At 41.7% G+C, this 16,147-nt stretch overlaps 1 protein-coding gene and 1 non-coding gene across 3 annotated transcripts in view; both read right to left on the bottom strand.

The window, feature by feature from the left end:
* The window catches only part of CRK (CRK proto-oncogene, adaptor protein), a 28,440-nt gene extending 13,915 nt beyond the window's left edge, over window positions 1–14,525 (bottom strand). Inside the window, exons 1-2 of one of the 2 annotated variants that reach the window (XM_032457497.1) lie at window positions 14,125–14,525; window positions 5,263–5,798 (exon numbers count right to left, since the gene is read on the bottom strand). In XM_032457497.1, coding sequence (XP_032313388.1) covers window positions 5,263–5,798; window positions 14,125–14,365 — 777 coding nt within the window. In that variant the 5' untranslated portion in view covers window positions 14,366–14,525. The remainder of the gene's footprint in view (window positions 1–5,262; window positions 5,799–14,124) is intronic. The other variant, XM_032457498.1, reaches the window with a different exon arrangement.
* On the bottom strand, window positions 3,327–3,432 carry LOC116656863. The gene has a single exon (XR_004311870.1). It is a non-coding gene; the product is annotated as a U6 spliceosomal RNA (small nuclear RNA).
* Window positions 14,526–16,147: the final 1,622 nt, after the last annotated feature.

Genomic DNA, 16,147 nt, shown 5'->3' with positions numbered 1-16,147 from the left:
CTGCCTGTTTTTGTAGTTTTATTGGAACACAGTAAGCTCATCTGTTTTGTCTATAGCTTTCCTGCTACAATGGCAGAGCTGAGTAACAGAGGCCAAATGGCCTGTAAAGTTCCTTTACAGGAAAAGTTTGCAGACTCCTTATCTAAGGAATAGCTAATATTTAGTCCCCATCTACAACCTTCCAAATCAGTGGAAACAAGTGAGGACCATTCGGCCTTAATGATTCACTTGCCTCAGAGATGGACTGAAATGGGCATGGCTTGTACTGGTGGAGAGTTGCACGTCTTTGAGATTTAACTGGTAGGTAGGCTTCTTATTCTAGAGGAAAAGCATTCCACCGCATCCTGAAGATAGGTCTTACCCTGATTCTAGTCCAAGTCAGAAAAGATCTTCTGTAGCTCAATAATTGATAATGACTGAAACTAAGTTCCCAATTCCCTTGGTGAGAGATGGGGAGGTGACCATATATAGGAGGTACATTTTAGTTCAACATAAAGAATCTTCTAAGAACTAGTACAGTGAACTAGACCTGAAGTTCCCAAACTGTACATGTCAGAGGCATGCAGCAAATTCAGAGGGATGCCACAAAGTATTTTAAATTTCTGAGGGAAACACAGCAATATTTAACATCTGTTATGCCATGTGAACTACTAGCTCAAGGCAGTTGACAATTTCAACATCAGATCATACTATATGGCTTTCAAAGATGTCATATCTTTGCAAACCCAAGCTTTGGTAGTTACTATGATAAAAATCCAGTACCTCATAAAAATAAGTGTGGAACAGGAAATGAAGATGGCAATGTTTCATATAATCGCAAGGTTTGAGAAACTGTGCAATGTCTAACAGGTGTACACATCACATTAGTTAAGTAATTGAAATTATTTTATTAAAATAAAAACATTGTTTTCTTTCAATTATGTTTATTATTTTTTCAAAAGAGTTTTAAGTGATTAGGATATAAATAAGCTATTTGAACCTACTTACTTAATAAATGGAACTGCTAAGTATTTCATTTGGCTTCAAACATTGTAAAATATTACTGAAACACTATGGGTTCTATGAATCAAGAAAGTTTGGAACCTCTAGACTGCATTGTTGTAGTTGATGGCGAGTCCCCCAAAAGCAGAGATATTCAAACACATGTTTAAAAATCACCTGGAGGGAAGGGGTAAGATAGGTGTAGGGATTTAAGAGGTACAAACTATTATGTAAAAAATAAGCTACAAGGACATATTGTACAACAAAGGAAACATACCCAATATTTTACAATAACTATACATGGAGTATAATCTTTAACAATTAGAAATCACTATTTGTACACCTGTAACATATAATATTGTACCTCAACTATACTTCAATTAAAAAAACTTTTTAACATTCATCTGTGCAGGTACCAGTGGCCTGCCTTCAATGTCTGAGAGGCTAGATTAGTTACTTCCAAAGTCTCTCCCCATTGAGATACTGTGATTTGAAATGAAGGAGATGTCCAAAAAAGCTGGAAGGAGAGGGAAAATAGACACCTGTCTCAATCAACAGTACAGAAATTAGCTACAATTCCAGAAAAAGATAAATTGGACACAGCAAGAATTTGTCATCACTCATATTCTTATACTTTCCAATCTCATTTTTCCCCTGTGGAATAAAGGGAAAATTGGGGTCTTTACTCCAATTTTCCATATATATAGGCCAAAAGGCCTAAAAAAACCTAGGTTTCACAGAGTTCCACATGGGGAGATATGGAGTTGATGTAGTCAGTGCTGCATATAATCAGGGACCCAAAGCACTTTACACCTTCCCTATCCGTGCCCTGAAGAATAGGTCCAAGCCAAAGAATACCCAAGGAGCTCTTTGGTTACTCTGAAGTCTTATCTAATCAAAGGCAAAATGACACGTTGAATCAGAAAATGGAAGTTACATGATTAGTAACTTAAAGATAGTGAAATTATTTTGGACAGTCTAAAGAAGCATAAAATAAATTTTAACACCTGCAATTCATAAGATAAGATTCATCACTATTCCAGTTCCCAAGGAGCCATCAAACAAAAATTAAAGATCAAAATCTTAGATCAAATCTAAAATTAAAAAAATTAAACGTGCCTGCGCACTATTCTTGTGTTATTTCCAGTATTTCTTCTTCAAAACACTCAGCCTATCTGCATTTGTTTAAAACCTCTCTTCATTAGGAGCTCCAGGATGGAACAGATAGTGTCTTCCTGGTTCAGTTATAGCCCCTCAGAACTACAGAGGGCAGAGGAATACCCCTACTTTGGCTGTTACCTAGAATTAATCCCTTCTTTCCACAGCTTTCATCCCTACTAGAGAAATTTGGTGGGTGGGAAAAAAGGAAATAGCCAGTAACTTACACTCTACTGGAAGACTCTGGTCACAACAAATATACCATGTTGGAAACATCCACCTGTAAGGTGAGGGCAGGTGCTCTTGAACTATTTTTTAAATTTATTTTTCTAAAGTACAGAAACCGTTGAAAGGAAGGGAAAGGAAGGGAGGGGAAGGGGAAGGGAAAAGAAAAATCTCTGAGAGACACCAATATATAACAGACAAAAACAGACTTGCTTTGATTGAAGCATGAGTGGGAACCCAGAGCCCTGCATCCTCAGCTATCTCCTAGGAACTATTATGATACTTGCTGCTGTTGTTCTAACATGTGTCTAGAGTCCTGCCCAATTCTGAAATGTAATGACTCCAATTTATCAATTTCAAGTTAACTATAAAAATCCACTAAAATGAGCCTAGCTCAACTACAGGTTTAAATTTATAGCTGGGTCAAATACAGCAATGAATGTTTTTCTTATCAGAATGCTAAGGTCAGAAAGCCAGAGTCTCAATCTTATCTTCCAGCCCTATCTCAATAAGGACTATGAATCATCTCCTATGAAAAATCAGATGGGAAAGGAAAACTGCCTCCCTGCACAGACAGTACAACTGAGGGTATGCTGTCAGTGAAACCACCCAAAACTTGCATTGAGGAGGGCAACATCACTGGAACAAGACGAAAAGAATCAGTTTGAATCTGAGTATGCTAGAAAAGGCAGCCAGGTAGATGTGGGTTCATCATACTTCCACTTCCTACTATTTAAAGCACACATTTTTGGCTTGTATTGTTCGTTTTATGAGGGGGAGGTAATTAGGTTTCTTCATTGATTTCTGCTTAGAGAGGGTACTGGGGTTTGAACCCTTGACTTCTTGGTTGCTGAGCATGTGCTCTACCACTTCCCCCCTTCTATACCCTTCCCCCCATCTCCCACTATTTTAAGCAACCCATTCAATCTGTCTTAATATCAGCTTTTTTCTTTCTTTCTTTTTTTAAATAGGAACGCTTCACGAATTTGCATGTCATCCTTGCGAAGGGCCATGCTAACGTTCCCTGTATCGTTCCCATTTTAGTGTACGTGCTGCCGAAGCAAGCACAATATCAGCTTTTTTCATACAGCGAATAAGGATACCTAAGGACTTTTCCAGCTCTAAAAGTCTATGATGCTAAACTAATACCATGTTTTTTTAAATACATGAGGTGTTTCAAAGCTATTATTTGGGATATCTGTTCGAACTTGAAAGGAGCTATCTTCAGCAATCACCATATGTGGCTCAAAACTAATATCCAACCAAAAAAGAAAACTTACCGAAATCATGAACTAGTTTTCTACTTAAGTCTTTATTTCACAAGATTTATGTTTCACAGCCAGAGAGCAGCTGAACTATTTTTGAGCACTAAAGCCTTTAATCAAGTCAGGCATCATTAAAAACAATTCTCTTGGAGAAAGGAATTGCAAACGGAAGCAAAATTAATGTGATAACCATTCTTTCGGGGTGTTAGCTGGCTTGTTCCATGAATGCTATTTTCACACTCCAGCCCAGTGCTAACAAGGTCTGCAGTAAATGTCAAGAGTCACACAACTGTCACATGCACAGCACCGTGTTGGATGCTGCCATCACCTGAACTTAAAGGAAAATATGAGGCTAGGAACTCTTTAAGTGGGAAAAAGTGGTGTGACCTAGACAACATACATTTTATTTCTCATCAAAGCCGGGGCACAATACTTTTAAGTCATGATCTCAAACAAAATACGCTTTAGAAACACATTTTTCAGTAAAACCTGTAAGATCCAACTAACTCTCCTCCTCTACATCTGCTATCCAGAACACAGAAGAAAAATTTCAAATCCAGTAGTATCAGACTAGTTCAAATAAGTTCTAGCTCATTCTGTAGGTTAATACTCCCACTTAGACAGAGGGCAGCTCCCACTCCTTGGTGTATAAACATGACCCAAAGAAAACAAAATTTAGAGAAGATTTCACTTTATAAGAATACACTTTGCCCCTGTCTGTGCTAATCTATGCTCACATAACTTCAGCCTGTGCTTATGAAAGTTAGCTACTTGCTTACATTCAAGTTACCATATCCATAGGCTCTAAAAGATGACACTTAGCTGCCACTTCGGTACTAGCTCTTAAGCTGAACCACTAGCTCTGCATAATTCAGAAAGGAAGAAAGGAAGAGGGGGTGGGGAGGAAGGAGTAAGAGACAAAGCTGTGAATGCTAAAGACAGGAATAAACACAATGCAATGGTTGGCCAGAGGAGATGGGCTACCAAGGATAGCAATTCACCACTAAAAGGCAAAAATGTATTCCTCAGCTTTCTTGCCTATAAAATGCATTGAACAAAGACCAAATAAATCTGTTGCTCCCTGGAATTAATACTCTTGGGTATGTACTCCTTCGTACCTATATGCTTTACTGTTCTTCCTGAATTACTTGACGAATACAATCAATCAACAGTAAGAAACCCCATACCCCCTAAGTAAAAAAAATTTGTGTAAGAAAATTCCATTTAACTGTTTTGATAGAGACACCTTATTATACTCAAATCTACAAGCGCCCCCCCCCATTTTAGATAACGATAAATAAAAAGAAAGAAACAGATTAGAACATAGATGAGAAAAACTACTTTAGGTTAATTCCTGTGAATTCAGGTGGTGTTATTAAAGTAGTCAGAGTATGTTTAGTAGATCAATCAGAACATTCAGTTATACATTTTAAGCTTACTCATTCCAAAATAGGTTTTCTACAAAAAAAGAGAAAACCCAACATTAAATGCCAAAATCAGTACTTAATGGTTCAACATCTATAACAACATCACAATGCTGGTGCTCGTATCAGCATTCCTACAAAGCTCTAAGAGGTCTGAAAGGGAGACCCTGTAGCAGATCTCTTCTTTCTACATTTTACACATTATGTACCTCCAAAGCCAAGGCTGTCTTGTCGTAGGCATTAGGGACTCGCTTCTGGATTACCCTGGCATAAATGGGCCCATTCTGGAGGTTAGGGAGCGGAGTGTTGACGCTGGGTTGGGCATAGGGCCCGGGCTCCGGCCCACCCAGTGGCTGTGGGTGGGAACCCTCCTGGTTACCTCCAATCAGAGCCGATACTGAGGCGGAGGCAGGTCTATACTTCTCGACGTAAGGGACTGGAATCATCCCCCTCTTGCCTTCGCTGTCCTCCGCATTCCACCACTGCTCTTCAGGCTTATCCCGGATTCTCAGGATGTCTCCTTTCTTAAAGGGAAGATCTTCTTCATCATTCCCATTAAAGTCAAAGAGGGCTCGTACATACTCTGCCTCCTCCTGCCTGAGAATCACGCCACTACCCTGCCTGGATCTGGAAACTGGTTCTATCAACGTCGTAGTGTCCAAATAGTGTATTTTGTAGAATTCCAGTAAAGCAGGCAATGAATCAAATTCTTGATCTCCTATTCGGAGTCTGGAGGGGCTCACCCCTGGAAAAAAACAGAGCAGGGTATTATTTAAAGCTACATTATACTGGAGGTGGGTGAGGGTATAGCTCAGTGGTAAAGTGCATGCTTAGCATGCGTGAGGTCCTGGGCTCAATTTCCAGTACTGCCATTTAAAAAAATTAAATCTTAAAAAAAAAAAAGATACATTATATGAAATGCAGATTTTATGCATTTCCCACACACATTTAGTCAATATTGAATCAGGATTAAAAAAGCTTGTTTAGAATAAATAACTCCTTTTCCTCACAGTAAACTCAAATCATACTTTGTAGCTCAAACACTCCCTGGGAAGAAAGATGCTCATAACCACCAGCAGCAGAAAAGGAACAGAAGGCTATGAAAGACCAACTGCTCCAGTCAGGACCAGCTCTCATCCTGGATCAAAGACAGAGCAACATGGAGACTTTCTGTGCATATTCCCAAACTATTGTTGCTATCCCATTTAGAGTACAAAGGGTTCAAGGTTGTGTTGCAATCTTCCTTTCATCCTCAGGAAATGTAGCAAGCTCTCCTTTTTCACAGGTCCCCAGCAGCTTTCCCAGGAAGAGGTGGGGAGAAATTGGTATCTATACTAGGTTCACACATTTGTTTCTTCATATTTAGAACATAAATTCCTAGTAAGAAAAAGGTTTTAGACTATCTTTTTTAATCTACAGTTAACTGATCTCAATTTCATTTCTGACAGCTAAAAAAAGCTAAAAAGAGAAACTAAGAAGCTAACTGCTTAAAAATTAATTCCTAAGGTCTTTGCTTAAATAAAGCATGGAAACTGGATTGTTCCCTTAGAAACAAACAAACATTGAAAAAGGTATAGAAGGATGCTCAGGAAAATATATAGGTATTAAAACCCTCAATCTCTGAGGGTCCAAGAGAAAGGACATCTTAGAAAGGCTTAAAATTCTCATGACGCAAAGATGTGTGTGGTCCTAGACACGGCATATTTGAAAAATGTATTTTCTCTCTCCAATTTCTCTCTCTCCAATTATAGAATTGAAAAATGAATGTATTTCATTTCATATAAGAAACAAAGTTTCTAATGGGGAATACAACCTTTAACTTGTACTCTGCTAAGCACCCAAAATATCAAATCGTCTTAATTGAATTTTTTTACTATTTGGTTTCCTGATAAAGTAATACATAGCTGTACAGAACTTTTATTTTTTAATCAGCCTTAACTCTGCCACAGGACATTATCACTCACTTGAGCTATAACCTCCCAGATTTTTTTATATATTATACACGTATGTGTATGTATATACAGTATGTCATAAATAAAATTTTTATTAGATTACTATAGTTTTATACTTTGCTTTTCTTATTATGAAGTAAAAAATTTTAGGTAATAAAAATTGCTGTGTTCTTCGAGATGATTTTTTTTAATGAGGTACAGTCAGTTTACAATATGTCAAAGGAAGATGACTTAATGGCCATAAAATATTCCCAACTTTTCACTGTTGCAAATAATATTCTTATGAGTATTTTTGTTTTGGTGTATTAATGAACATTTTTTATTATTTCCTTACAATAAACTCCTTGAAATGTGATTGCTACTAACTTGCCCTCCAAAAAGTTTGTACAATTTTACACACCCACCAGTGGTTTGAGGCCCCATTTCCTCATATTCTTGCCAAAATAGCATTTTGAAAATCAGTGCAACTCACTGCAAATTTAATGAGAAATATTATCTTTTCTTAAATATCATCTTTGATTTTTTCATGTTTATTGATTATCTGTACTTTTGTGAAATAGTTGTTCAACTCCTTTGTTAAGGGAGAATGGCCAACCTACCCTCTCCACTCCTATTAACATCAGCCCACCCACCCATCTAAAGCCATAGCTATTAATGCTGTGAAACAGGAACACTGTGGTAGCCCAGATGCCTAAATTACTTCGCCACTCTAAAACATATGAGACCTAACTGTTTTGTTCAATGTTAGAAAAGCACTTCTTCCAGAAAGACAAGAAAAAGTACTTTTAAAATTCTTTACCAGGGAGAGGTAAAAAGATAAACTTTGGAAGTCAATCAAAATTCCTCAATGCAGAATGAGTACTGATGAATGCCTTCTCTTTTCACCCAAATGAAAGAAAACTGAGACACAATTTAGAGGACAGATGTACATTTCTTACATTGCAAAAGTCCATCTGTGGAATTCATGGCTGTAAACTAAAACAAGTTAATAGCCTACATTCAGTAATGTTGGCTGTCTCTCTAATGCAAGATGTTGAAATAGACAATCCTGGGTTTGGGCATCTATGGCAAACACTCATCAGACAACAGCAGAATGCAGCCCCATTAGTTCCAAGTGCAAGACTGGAGAGCTGACTCTGGTTATGACCATACCAGAACATGGCAGTGCTATATTGTGGAATTTCTCTTCACTAAAGCGGATCACTGATGGGCAGTTATTCCTATTCAAGTCTGGTAAATAAGGAGATGCATGTCCACCTCACCTATCACCTGAAGACTAACTCAGTGATCCTTCAGGCCTATCAAACTATGTTAAGGACAGGGTCAGCATGAGCTCCAACGAGACCTACTTTGCACTGCCCGGTCAAGAAAGACTCCAGGGCAGAATGGTAGAGAGAACCTTCATACCAGCAGAGCACCCCTGGATTAGAAAATGATCCTGATGACACCTGGGAAGAAAAGCTCCCTTGCTAGCATTTACCCAACTACTTGTCAACAGCCAAAATAGTTTTCACTAGTCACCCAAGTTGGCAGACTATAATCGCTCAGTAAGTGTTAAATATTATTCTTAATGAACGTAACTCTGAAGTGAGGAGAAGTTAAATGAAAATCTGTTCCCAGCCTTGGAAACTCAGTGTAGCTAAGGATATAAAGGCATACACAGTGTGGCTGGTGAGCAAGGAGCAAAGCATCATGTCTTAGAAGACATTATTTTAGACCCCTAGCTTTCACTTTCCACTGGAGATGTGTTCTTACAAAACAAAAACAAAAACAAAAACAAAAACCAGTAGCAGCAACAATGCTCTAAGATACAACAAAATAATGATAAAAGAGCAGCTCTTCCCATTCCTGAATGTTACCAATGTACTCTTTTCCATCTAAGAAGGCAACCATTTCCTTTCATCCATTATGGGTCCTCCAATTCCTGTACTACCATAAGTGATTCGTGTTTTTTATGGAGGGGGGGGAGGTGGGAGACGGGGTTTAGAACAAATACCACTAAGCCAAGTCCCTTAGAAAGATCAGTGTGAGAAACCTGAAAAGAAAAACTGTCAGCTCATGTGCCAGAAAGGTAGGAAGTTGGTTCAATTCATTTCTTGTTCAAATACTTTACAATGTGAACTGGATCCACTATGTTTTTTTGCTTTTTGCTTGGCAATCCAGACAGACACATAAATACACAGAAAACACCAACAGAAAATCTACTTTACCTACAATTCTTTTTCTATTCTAATAGCACTATAATTATTTAATAGAGGAATACTTATTTTTTTGTACTGCTGCAACAGTCAGAGTTAGATACATGGGGCAATCAAGCTTCATTGATCCAGAAGAAGGGAAGGGAGGGGAACAGAACACCCGAAAGTCCCAGATAAGCCCAAACCTCACCACAGCTATGTATGTCCGGCTTCTTTTCCCTAGTTCATCTCCTTCCAACCACAAACAGCCAAAGGCAGGAAATAGAAGGGCGGGAAAGGAAAGAGATACAGTCAGTCTAGAGAAGAGAACCAACGACGGAGTTCTCATAGCTGGGACTTGGAAAACCTCACTGACTGTTCTACATCAAACCTGTGCTGGATTCTGAATGTGCAGTTATGAACAGTCAGAATCAGTGCAGTCAGATGTATCTGTACAAGCTCAACTCACTGCTTCTAAGCATTTTGGCCCTCAGATTACAACAGTTTTTACACCACTCCCTGAGGGTTTTACGAAGAGCACCCAAGAGCTCTGTGCGCTAAACAGGCCAGGTCACTTCTCTCATGGGTACCACCTCAGTGGCTCCATCATTAGCCTCTCCTTAATCTCACAGCACTTCCTTTTTCTCCCTTTCCTCTTTCCTTAATTCCCATTCCCTCTTCTGCCTATGGTCTTTTTTAAAATAAAGTATTTAATTTTATTATTCATTTTTCATTATATCTTTTTTAAAATTTGTTTCGTAGGGGGAGGTAATTAGGCTTATTATTTATTTTTCTTTTTTAGTGGAGATACTGGGGATTGAACCCAGGACCTCATGTATGCTAAGCATGCACTCTACCACTTGAGCTATACCCTATCCCCTCGTGCCTATGGTCTTTGTAGAGGTTACATAAACACACTCACCATCTCTCCAATAAAAAGGGCTAAAAAGGCCAATGACTTCCATTTGAGAAGGCACCCAAAGAGGTATTAAGATGTATGGTCTCCTAAGCAAACAGAACTTTCTAAAAATGGGGGATAGCAGTTTGACTAAGTTTGATGAACTTTGGCTCTGCTACTTACTAGCTATATGAGCTGTTATTTAACTTCTTATGGGGACTAACATCTATCTAATAAAGTTCCTGAAAGTAGCTGGTATATTATAAGTGCCCAGTGAAAAAGCAATTAAGCTTAATACACACCCCAAACCTCCAAATTCCGTTAGAAATCTTCTATTCATCCCTAAATCCAGAGTCTGCTGTTCTGTTTCCCAGAGAAGAGTCCACAGAATCTCAAGACACTTCTCAAAAAGTTCTGTGGTCAAATTGGTTTGAAATACCCAGTATCCAATACTTGCCTCTCTTAGGGAATCATAATTTCACATGAGCATAGTAATAGCTTGGAAAGTTAGCCATAAATAAACCCAATTCCTTTCACCATGGATTTTTGGGGGGGGGGGGTGCTAAAACCTTTAAGTAACTCACCAGAACCAGTGGATGGAGAACTATTTTGATATTAAAGAGTAAAACATGTGGACCAGGTTTGAGAACTACAAAGACGAGGTAAACAAATGAAACAGATGCTGAGGGTACAAAAAGGTGGCAGCAGGTAATCAGCAGTCCCCTAGGATCTCTAGAGGTGGCTTGGCCCAGCAACACCTTGAAGCAGCAGCACAAATAATTATTACCCTAGCTTCTGCCCCCACACCCAAAATGAGGCAAGCTTTTATGCTCCCCTCACCCACTAGGGCAACAGGTGGGAGGCTCTGGGTTGAGCAGGTAACAGCAGGTGCCATCCTATTCCCATGTACTGAATCCAAGGTCCTTTCACACATCTTGATGCACCCCCACCTGCTCCACCCCAGCACTTACTCCTTCAGATGTCCTGTGAGCCTCTCAAAGCTGAGAACAGTTCTCCATTTTGCTTCAACTTTTCCCCTTCAACCAGAGACTGATGTATCTAATGCTTATTGAGTACTTACTATATACCAGCACCATTCTTAAGCATTTAATATACTAAAGCTCTTTTAATCCTCACAACTACCCTGTAAGGTCAGTATTACTAATTCTCCTCTTTCACAGATGAGGAAACTGAGGCAGAGAGAAGTTAAAGAACTTGCCCAAAGTCACATAAGTAGTAAGAGGTAGGGAAGGAATGTTCAAATTCAGGCTTCAGAATGCAAGCTTGTAACTACTCTCTTAATTCATACTTAGTTTTGTCGACTGTCTACCGGACAAGATCTAATAAAACCTAATGTTCCAAGAGGAAGAAATTAGTGGATCAATGATTGCAAGGCCTTCCCAAGAGGTATACCTGACAGAGTATGACCAGAAAACTTGACCAAGCCCTGCCCTATGGCTCTGGGCACAGTTAGGACACTCCCCGGCTATGACATCATTAGTAGCCTGTGGGAGTGAAACACTTAAGTTAAAAAACAGGGTCACTGGAAAAGGTTGAGAATACCTCGTCTGTTCTGTCCCTATGCCTCTAAAATCTGTATCTAAGTCATACAAATTCAACCTATACATTATGTTCACAAAATACACTATATAATTCTAAGCAAAAAGCTCATTTCCCATATTCAGTTTGCCAAATAAGATTATTAAAGCCTCTTCATGACTGACTTTGAGTGGCAGATGTGTACTGTCTGAACGTTAAAGCCAGGTTCTTCTTGTTATCCTTTCCTTTTAATCTTTAAACAGAATCTGAGACCCAGGACAGAGACAAAAGTGTTGAGTCCTCAAAGTGCACTGCTGGGATCTCAAAAGGAAACTGGCTTTGACAGAAAGGAGTACGGTGTAATAGTAACAGCTCTCAGGTCACAATTCGTAGGTTTAAATTCTGGCTCAGTCATTTACTAGCTGTGTGACCTTGGGCAAGTTACTTTCAGTTTCCTCATTTATAAGGTAGAAATATTTTAATAAATGGAGATCACAGTAATTTCCTCACTAGATTGTTATAGACAGTAAGTGAGCCAAGGCACATGAAGTACCTGGCATGGAATAACCAATCAATAAATGTTAGCTATGAATATTGTATATGCCTTTCTAAAATCCAAGAAATTGTATTGTGTGGTTTCAAAAGAAAAAGAGCTTGACAGAGGAGAGGGAGAACAAAGATTAAGTAATCCTTACAAAAACAGCAACTGAATCAATTTTCCTATGTGGAAAATAGGGTACATGGCAGAAAGAATTACCATGCCCATGAACTTTCCACACCCCATGCACAAACTCTGGCAACCTGCACTTTCTCTCTTGGGCCAAGGATCTGAACTCATATCTGTTATGAAAAGGTGGAGCTCCATATTAATGTAAGAGCTGAGATTAAGTCGTAACGCCAAGATGTGGGGAAAGTTCAAATAAAAATGCCTGCCACCATTTCCAAATTTTGCAACCAACAAAACACATACACAAACAAAAGGTTGAAAATTGAGTTTCAGTGACTGACTGCCATCATGCCACTGCACAGTAATGCAAAACTCTAGACACTATGAAGGTGGTGAAAAATAGAACATACTCGGTTTAGGGTAAATACATATTACATAAATGTCCCAGTCTCATGTTATAACCCTATTTAACCAACCAGACTGAGAAAGACCTAGGATAATCTGTGGGCTTAAAGATTTCATATTCTTTTAAAAATTGGAATGTGTTAACAACAAAGACACTATTCCATCTCCCTATTTCTGGCCGGAGTGAATAAAGCTAAATTACGACTATCCTAAAAGGGTAAGTCTGCAAAGGCTGGTTCAGGAGCCTCCTAATTCACGTGAGACTGACCTGGATCTAGTCTCAGCTGGTCAGGAGGAAACTGCTTCAACTTGGGAACAGTGAGAAGGCACTAAGACTCTTGGTGCTGTTCACAGATAATGGTAACCTCAGAATTACTCTGTACCTCACAAATCTCAAGTACCAAGTGCATAAATTTCCTCAACACTCCCCAGACAACTCCAATAGCATGGGTAAGACAGTCATATCTCCATCTTTGGCCAGGAAGATCCAGTGCAGATAATTTAAATTCTCAGAGAATCAGTTCAGCCAGGTCTGTTCCCAACATTTTGGAAGACTCAGGCCACAGTCCCCCACTTACTGAGCAAGGAGAGGCCCTGAAGTACCAAACTGACAATGTTTAAGTCCAAGGAAAAATGGAGTTCCATTCACTTTCAGGGGAAGGATTGTTTCCATTGGCTTATTTCTAGTTTATTTCCTGGAAAAAAAAAATCTTTCCTCCACTAATCGCTTTGAAAACTAGAACTCCGTAATTGTGGAGGGCAGTCTCTGGACACTAACATCTCTTGGACAGTCCGCCAAGCATCAGTTTATTTTAGGCTGGTCACAAAGGCCTTTCTTCTATAACCAAGGCACTTAGCTCACCACCTTCGTCCTGCGTGGGGGAAGAGGACGGTAAAAGTATTTTGGAAAAATGCCCAAGAAAGGAAAAAGCTGACCGGTTTCCTGAGGGTGTCTCCATCCCTCCCGGCTAGTATGTGGTGACTTCCTACCAAAGGCCACCAGGGGAGTATGGCCAAACCCGGCTCTCCAACACTGCAGGAAATGTTTCAAGCCTAAAAAGCCACTTGTAGGGTTATAGGATTCATTCCAGGCAACGCTGCCAAGTGATGCCCCCGCAGTGCCAACAGCCCCCTCAGCTCTTTGTCCCCACGTTGCCCGGCCCTGCTCAGGCACTAGCCCCACCCTGGGGCCGAAGCAGTTCCCCTTCCCCTGGGCTGTCCTCCCAAGTCACACCCAGAGGCCTGGGTCAGCGGCTCCTCCTCCCCCACACACTCCCGCTCATCCGTGGGAGCGAATGCTCCCCAGCCACGGTCACTTCAGCCCTCTGCCCACGTCCCTCGTGGAGGTCAGCTCTCGAAGAGCAGCCGGCCAGGCTGGGGTGTTCCGCGGCCCTCACCCCCGCCCGGGGCCTCCCGTCCCGTCCGTCCCTCACCGGGCGGAGGCTGGGCGGGCGACGGTGGCACCGGCGGGCGCGGGCCGCTGCTGTTGATGATGTAGTGGGAGACGCGCGAGTTCTCGGAGACGCTGAGCACATAGTCCCCGGGGCTGGTGCTCGAGTCCCGCACCAGGAACACCCCGTGCCGCTGGCCCTGCAACAGCGCCACCGCCTCCTGCCGGCTCAGCCGCCCCCAGTACCAGCTACTCCGCTCCTCCGAGTCGAAGTTGCCCGCCATGGCCGCCTCCGCGCCTACACGCTGGGCCGCCGCCGCCGCGCGCGCCCCTCCAACCCCGGCGCCCGCCGCCCAGCGGACCGGCTCGGGTCTCAGCCTCACAGCAGCGCCCGAAATGGCGGCGGCGGCCGCGGGCCTTCCCCACCGGAAATGACGCGCTCCCTCTCCCCTGGAGAATGCCGGGAAGGGGACCGCCGCCCGCCATTGGGAGAAGGGCAAGGGACAGCTCGCCCGTTCACTGCGCATGCGACCTCTTGGGCGTCGCCGCCTGGCGGGGACCGGGACTGCAGAAGGTGCAGAGGCGGAGTCTACGGCTGAGGGGCGGGGCCTCAGCTCTCTGTCCGCAGAGGTTTGGATTTGCGCTTTTGGCCGCGCGCCATTCTACGCTCCTCCAGGCTTCAGGTTCCTGTAAGAGCCAGGGCTTCTAGGCAGCGATTAGGAGACAGAACTGGCGTAGAAAAAGGTCATATGGTCCCACATCCTGAGTGCCTTGAGACAGTCTTTTTCTGATGGTTCCTCCAGCTTCTCCCCAGGCCTGCTAAAGTTCTTGTTTTCATTGATTCATTCAGCAAACATTTGACACCACACTTACACTGCGGGTGCAAAGGTCTTCAAGGCTGGGCCCTTCCCTCACCGAATTCTCAGACCAGTGGGAGGAACCAGGAAACAGTCAATGACGAAGGAATGCTAAGTGGTATGATGGGAAAGGGACAAGGGGCTCTAGGAACGCAGAATAGGCCCCCTAATTCACTGTAGAGGGATCCAAGAGGGCTTCCCAGCAGAGGTGGCTTGAGCTGAATATCGAATAGCAAGTGGGGGAAGAGCATTCAAGACAAAGGGAACAGAGTGTGCCAAGCCAGTTGGAAGTATGGAGATCTTTCTGTTGAGGCTCTCAAGTTATCTTCCCAGATTCTCTAAACCCTAATTGTAGCTATGGGTTACCCTCTACTCTCCCTGCCGTCACAATCATTTTTATCTCTATATTCCATGTCTATATCTGTATTCCTGTGACAGCCTGCACACAGTGTTCTATAGTCTTGCTGCCCCTAATTGCACAACACACATCTGCCAGTTTGTGCTTTCCAAATTATAGCTCTGAATCTGCTGCTACCCTGTGTAAAACTTTTAACAGTCTCCAGGTGTTAGAACTCACAGTTTATCTCACACTATAAAACTGGGCCACAGTCTCATCTTCATTGTTCCTACATGAATCTTGTGTTTCTCCTTCCTGGGGTCTTTTTGGCATCTCAAACTCAAATGCCTCCCCTTTCCTGACATCACATCACTCCCTCTCTTCATCTACACCACTATGTCCATATTATCTCCATTACAGTTCTTACTCGTTGTACTGTAATCTTTCATTTACATGTCTGTCTGCTCCATGCTAGATTTCCTCAAAAGCCAGGCATCTAGTGTAGGAGGCATGCCATAAACATTTCATAATGATGGCTAACATTTATTCAGGGACTACTACCTTCCAGGCATAGGACTAACTGCCCTTATAAGGATCATTTCATGTAATCCTCTCAACAACCTTATGGGCTGATATTTTACAATGATTCTCACTTTGCAGATGAAGCTCAGAGAGGTTAGGTAACTTGTCCAGTGACACACAGCTGTTGAGTTGGAAGCTGGGATTCAACTCCTAGAAGGAGAAGAGAGCTGTGGTCACTCTGCTGTATCCCCAGACTTCTGAGATAGGACTAGCGGGCAGATAGGGAGTAGGAGAAGACTGCAGAAATAGACATTTAAAGAAAATCAGTCAGCCCTGGGTTTTAGTCTTCC

The sequence above is a fragment of the Camelus ferus genome, chromosome 16 (genome assembly GCF_009834535.1).
Source record: "Camelus ferus isolate YT-003-E chromosome 16, BCGSAC_Cfer_1.0, whole genome shotgun sequence".
In the NCBI taxonomy this organism is placed as follows: Eukaryota; Metazoa; Chordata; class Mammalia; order Artiodactyla; family Camelidae; genus Camelus; species Camelus ferus.
Note: the sequence above shows the minus strand (reverse complement) of the source record. Positions and strands in the feature narration are given on the sequence as shown.